The following is a 5,823-nucleotide window of genomic DNA, read 5'->3' on the forward strand; positions in this document are numbered from 1 at the left end:
AATCGGGTAAGAAACTTCCTTTCCAGATCATCAAAACAAGTTATCGACCTGGGTGGTAAGCTATCGAACCACTTCATTACTGCTTTGGTTAATGTTGTCAAGAAAGCATTGCAACGAGTCACATCGGACGCGTCGGCCAGATACATCCTACTTTTGAAATTGTTGAGATGATGTCGTGGGTCGGTCGTTCCATCATAGAGATCCATGTCGGAGCTTTTAAAATTTCTTGGGACCCTAGCCCGCATGATTTCCTCGATCTATGAATGGATCTTCTCCCCCAAAAGGATTTTTTTTCTCGTTCACCATTGTTGGTCCGATTTCATAGATTAGCTTCTAATTTTAGAAGCTTTTCCTCAAGTTTCCTTCTACATTGTTCCTCCCTTCGCATATCTCTTTCAGCTTCTTTTTGTCGCTTGATCTCCTATTAGAGGTGCTCCAACCGGCCATGATGTCCGTATCCGAGTCCCATGATCTCAGTTGGGTGTGGAGATTCTTCATTCTCAGGTGGATGTACCTCTGATTTTAGACGTTTTGAGGATTTTGTGATGTTCCTTCCCCCATTAGGATTATTTGTTCTTTTTTGTCGTCATGGTATCACAAGGGCTCAGTTGTCGTTACGAGATTCCGGATCGGACTCAGATGCAGTGTGTCTGTTTTCAAATTGTTCATCCGCCATGGTGGGTGTAGACTTTCAGGTTTTCGGTAACGGCGCCAATGTTTTGAGGGTTACCTAAAACTGGATTGCTTTTGGACCTGAACGTGAGGTCCGTCCAGATTTTCTTTGGGCAGCGTTCGACTTCTCGTGGTGCGGAGGTGTCGTCGTCCAAGTTCCTCGTGAGGCGGTAGGGGTGGTACCTGCAAGAGACTCCGATACTTAAGTTAGCAAAGGCTTTAGATAGGTTTTTAGTAGATTGAGTTTTGAGTATACCTGAGAGTGTCAGCGTATTTATAATAGGATACATAACAACCTTTTTAGAGTAATTCCACCTTTGATGTTGAATGACTATTCCCTTTTTCTTGGGAAGTTGTTAAGATCTCCCTTTTAGATGAGTAAAAAATATCTGAAAAAATAATTATTTATTTGGATAAGTTGGGTTTTGTACAGCTGTTAGTGCGCTCAACCTCTGTGAAGTCGGGCAGGTGCGAAGGAGGCCTGGCCTCTTGTATGGATCTCTATTCTTTTTAAGCATAACTTTATTTTTTGGGACAAGATATGAATAAGGATGATAGCAAAATTTTTTAGGGATTCATCTAGACTTTTCATAATATTTTAAATATATATTTGTAGTGGAAAACATTTGAAATTTATGTTTGATAATGATATATGAATATTTTCCTATACTTTTGAACATGTGATGTACTGAAAACTTAAATTTTTTAAAATTAAATAGGTTACATTCCAAATTCTACAACACTGACTTTAGATTTCACAAACGGAAATAGAATATAATATAAACAATAGAGAAATGAAATTAAAGCTTCGCTTGAGAGTGGTCAATAATTACAAGTGGTGTCACCCTCACATTATATACTTTTTCCGTTTTAAATTGATTGTCGCTTTTGCTTTTATGCATTAAAATTTTGTTTATGTTTAAATACATTGATTAAGGCAAAAATACAGTGAATTTTAAACGAAGACAACACAAGAACCTAGTTGAATTATTATATATCTTGCATTGAAGTTCTATTTAAGAGTCTGTCACTAGTCAATGAATTATTATATACAAAAAGCAAGATTCGAACATCGACACTTACTTAAACGGACTAATAAATTCACAACTCGACCAACTCAAATTGGTTACAAGAACATAGCAGCTAAAACATGTCATAATGACCAATTTCACTAACAAAATACAGTAGCTAAAACAAAAAACAAAATACACTCAAAAAGAAAATGAATGATGATAGCTATGTCGCTGATCCACAGCTTCTACCATTGGTGTAAACTAACTACCTACGTACATGTAAATGAGTAAGATGATGAAAAAGAGGAAGAGATCAATGTTTCAAGTCATCTTTAATTAGCAGAATGTTTGCTGGATATGTTGAGCTAGTTCTTCCGCACTCAGTTGGCATTCAATCCCAATCTACACACAAAGTTTAGTAATTTTGATCAACATTTAGTCCATATAAATATCAAATTATTTTTAACAAATAAATTTAAATATAAACTGTGTTATCTTATGTATATATATTTTAATAAATATAAATATAAATTATATATTTTATGTGTATAAAAATCTATAAATATAAGTATAAATTATTACTGACTAATACAAAATGATAATAACATTGCTGCATAAACAAGGATAAGTTGTCATCAGATTAATAATAGTTCAATTCCAATGATACACATCCTGCTATATAGTTTTTTAGTTTGTCACATTAATAATTAATAGTAATATAATGATCAAAACAATAAGTTTAAACTTTTCTAAGACAAAAACAATAAATAAAATGACCAAACTCAGAAAACATATATTAGGAGGATTAATAAAATATTTTCTGTTATATATGCATGCTGGCACATCTTGTTTCATAAAAGATTGGCCCTATATATGAGACTAGTGCTTTTAATAAGTTTTTGTCTTTCAGCAACTGAAGACAATGCCTGCAAAGTGCAATCATATACATCCCTGGATATACCACATGCACTGAAAAAATATACTGTGTATGCACGGCATGCCATTAATTATAAATAATTAATTATCATTATTATTACTCTTACTACATGTTGCAGTAACAAATATATGCTTTTTTATTTTATTATTCTCATTCTTTTAAATAAAAAACAAAATTTTAATATAAAATAAAATAAATGTGTACATTATCTATCCTCTACGATGAATTTTTATGCACGAAAAATTTTTGAAGATAAAAATAACAACTATTAAATAGTATCAATGGATGTATGTACTTAACTAATTTTTATTTTTATATTAGATCAACATTTAACTTGCGCTGTCTTACATCAATAAATATATTAAATATATAATTATTTATCTATCTATCTATTAAGCTGTTTAAATTTTTAAAAAAAGGGATGATAAATACTGATCATAACATTTATGACTAGCTATTACTACTTCGTTAAATAAACGTTATTCTGATGATCACCACCATGATCATTTTTTGTGTTACTATATATCATGCTACAGCAGCAGTAGTAGTAGTGAAGTTGATTTCATGAGTAGAGACTTGAGTTGTAAAAACTTGGAATCTAAGACATATATATTGATTAGGAGGACAAGGGTTAAGTAACGGAAACATTTACATCATTGTTATACTGAAACAGTGAAACTCATGCAGTCCTCAATAATATATATTACTGATGAAAATGACTAAAGAAAAAGACACCATATATGATGGTGTGGAGTTATGCATCTCAGAATTTTGAACTGACTTTTTTTTTTTCAGTAATAACAAAAATAATACTTCATGCATATGATAAATTATTAAAATTATATTGCTGGTTTCTAGAATTTTAAGCTGGTCATATATATGGAGAAACTTATTATTATTATTATTATTATTAGAGAAAGTTTTGAAAATCAATATTTATATTTAACTAACCTTGTACAACCAACATTTAACTTCAGGAAAAAAAAAATCGAAACTCTTAAAATAAAAATATCTAAAATTCAATATTAGAAAAAGATTAGAAATGCAAACTCAATAAAAACTGATATTTAGTGAACTTCAGACGGTACTTATTATACTATTTACTTATATTCATTCTTTTTCATATACTGAATTAACTCATTTTTTGCACTAATAAATTAACAAAAAATTTGTGGAGATGTTTTTAGCAATTCAGTTTTTAAATACCATAAATACTAAATTGCCTTTAACGTATAAATTTTAGAAATTTATGTATGCAAATTCTAGTAAATATAAGTACAAACTCTATTTATTTATATATAATAATTTTTATAAATATAAATATAAATTATATATTTTTTATGTATAAATTTTTAAAAATATAAGTACAAAATATTGTTAACCAAATATTAACTTAAATGATAATATTTACTTACTATCCAACATTAATAGCTCAATAAATACAAGAAAATGATATTACTAAATATATGAATGTAAAAACTAAATAAATAAATAAATATGTATAAGATACAAAATTATTATATGTTTGTTAAAAATCAGCTATTATATATTTGTGTATACATATATATGTTATTTAATTTATTTTTAATTTTGTATTTTATAATTTAACATATATTTTATGCGATAACTAATTTGATGAAATATTTGTAGAACATAGTCTTAAAAAAGCATATATAGAAAAGAGTGTAGATACCTTAATAGTGAAAGAGTATAGCATGGTTTCATCAGAAGTGGTAATGGTGAGATGAAGAATCTCAAGAGCAAGGTCTTGAAGCGCTGATACTATCCTCATGGCTTGCCCAGGAATTCTTGGAGACACAGTTTTCACTAATACATGCGGACCGCAAAACTTAACCTCCACGTCAGCAATCACCGACTTTGAATTCGCAACAAGCTCATTCATATTATCATTCATAGCGGATGATCCAGAAGAAGAAGGAGAAGGCTCGATGGAGTGCAACCATGGGCTTCCAGGTTGTGGAGTTCTTGGACTAATGGGCGGGAGGGTTAGTATTCTTGGGCTTAGTGGCGGTTTTCTTGGGCTTAATTTTGGGCTTGGAATAATTAGTCTTGGGCTTAGTACGTTATCTGTGTAAAATACCTTTCTGTGTTTCTTGGCCTCTAGGCATTGTAGAACTTGCTGTAATTCGTTGATGTAATCAACTACACCTCCAATTATTGATGCTTGATCTCCCTACACATTGTAGGAAGAATAGGTTAGAATAAAATATTAATTAAAATTATGAAGAATGCTAGAGGACCGGTAACTTTTGTGATTTATAGCCATCAAATAGCCATCAATGATGGTTTTAATGGTGTTAGATTGGTGTGAGATTTCATCCAATGGCTCACTTTTCTTTGCTGATTACATGCTGGCCAGAATTTAATAAAGTTGCTGGTCCTTAGACTTTTCTTAAATTTAATTGACATTAAGGAGACTTACTCGTTTGACATAAAAAGAGGGCATAAGTGACCTCAAGACAGACAAATGGTGATTCATTTGCTTTCTCCGGTTGCGCTCAACAGTTATATGTGACGATAATACCCTTTCTTGTCCATCTTCGGATGCTGATGCAGTAACCTTCTGTCTCTTCCTTGGAGGAGGAGGAGGAGGACTATTGAAGTCTTCAAGGCTCTCTAAAATGGAAAACAGATCCTCTCCACCAAACTCTCTTGTGTTCAAGAAAGTTTCAGATAGTAAGGTGTTATTATCCATTGCTGGAAGCTTCTCTGTTTCCATCTTCAGCTCCCGGATTATTGGACTTAGCTTGCTATCTGCTGGAATACCTAGCAAAGTGTGGACTGTTTTTCTATTTAGACAATGACTATATATATAGAGAGAGAAAGAGAGAGAGAGTATCTCTTCTAGTAGGTAGGTAAAAATTTCATTAAAACGGTCTATCTTTGGTTAATTAATTTTGAGTTAAAAAAATAAAAAGGGTATTTTAATTAATAAATTAATTTTTTTTATTACATTAATAATTAGTAAATAAAAAGTTTAACAGATTATACTACGTCAAATATTCTCGAGATACAAGTCATTATTTCATACAAGTCTATACAAGTCTCTTTAACTTAATTAACATCACGCGCCACTATCTAACCAACTTTTCAATCAATGCGCAAATATATAACTGTCTTTTTTCGAAAGAATTTTGTTTCCGTTTTCGAATTTTTTCGACATTTTCAATCAACATTCTC

The 5,823-nt window shown here is 31.0% G+C and overlaps 1 protein-coding gene across 1 annotated transcript; it reads right to left on the reverse strand.

Moving 5' to 3' along the window:
* Positions 1 to 1,651: 1,651 nt before the first annotated feature.
* On the reverse strand, positions 1,652 to 5,422 carry LOC112754102 (transcription factor SPEECHLESS). Its single transcript, XM_025801691.3, has 3 exons — positions 5,066 to 5,422; positions 4,316 to 4,816; positions 1,652 to 2,087 (listed from the first exon to the last, which is right to left on the reverse strand). Exons 1-3 carry the CDS (start codon positions 5,360 to 5,362, stop codon positions 2,022 to 2,024), a joined length of 864 nt encoding a protein of 287 aa, XP_025657476.1. The 5' UTR covers positions 5,363 to 5,422; the 3' UTR covers positions 1,652 to 2,021.
* Positions 5,423 to 5,823: the final 401 nt, after the last annotated feature.

The sequence above is a fragment of the Arachis hypogaea genome, chromosome 16 (genome assembly GCF_003086295.3).
Source record: "Arachis hypogaea cultivar Tifrunner chromosome 16, arahy.Tifrunner.gnm2.J5K5, whole genome shotgun sequence".
NCBI lineage: Eukaryota > Viridiplantae > Streptophyta > Magnoliopsida > Fabales > Fabaceae > Arachis > Arachis hypogaea.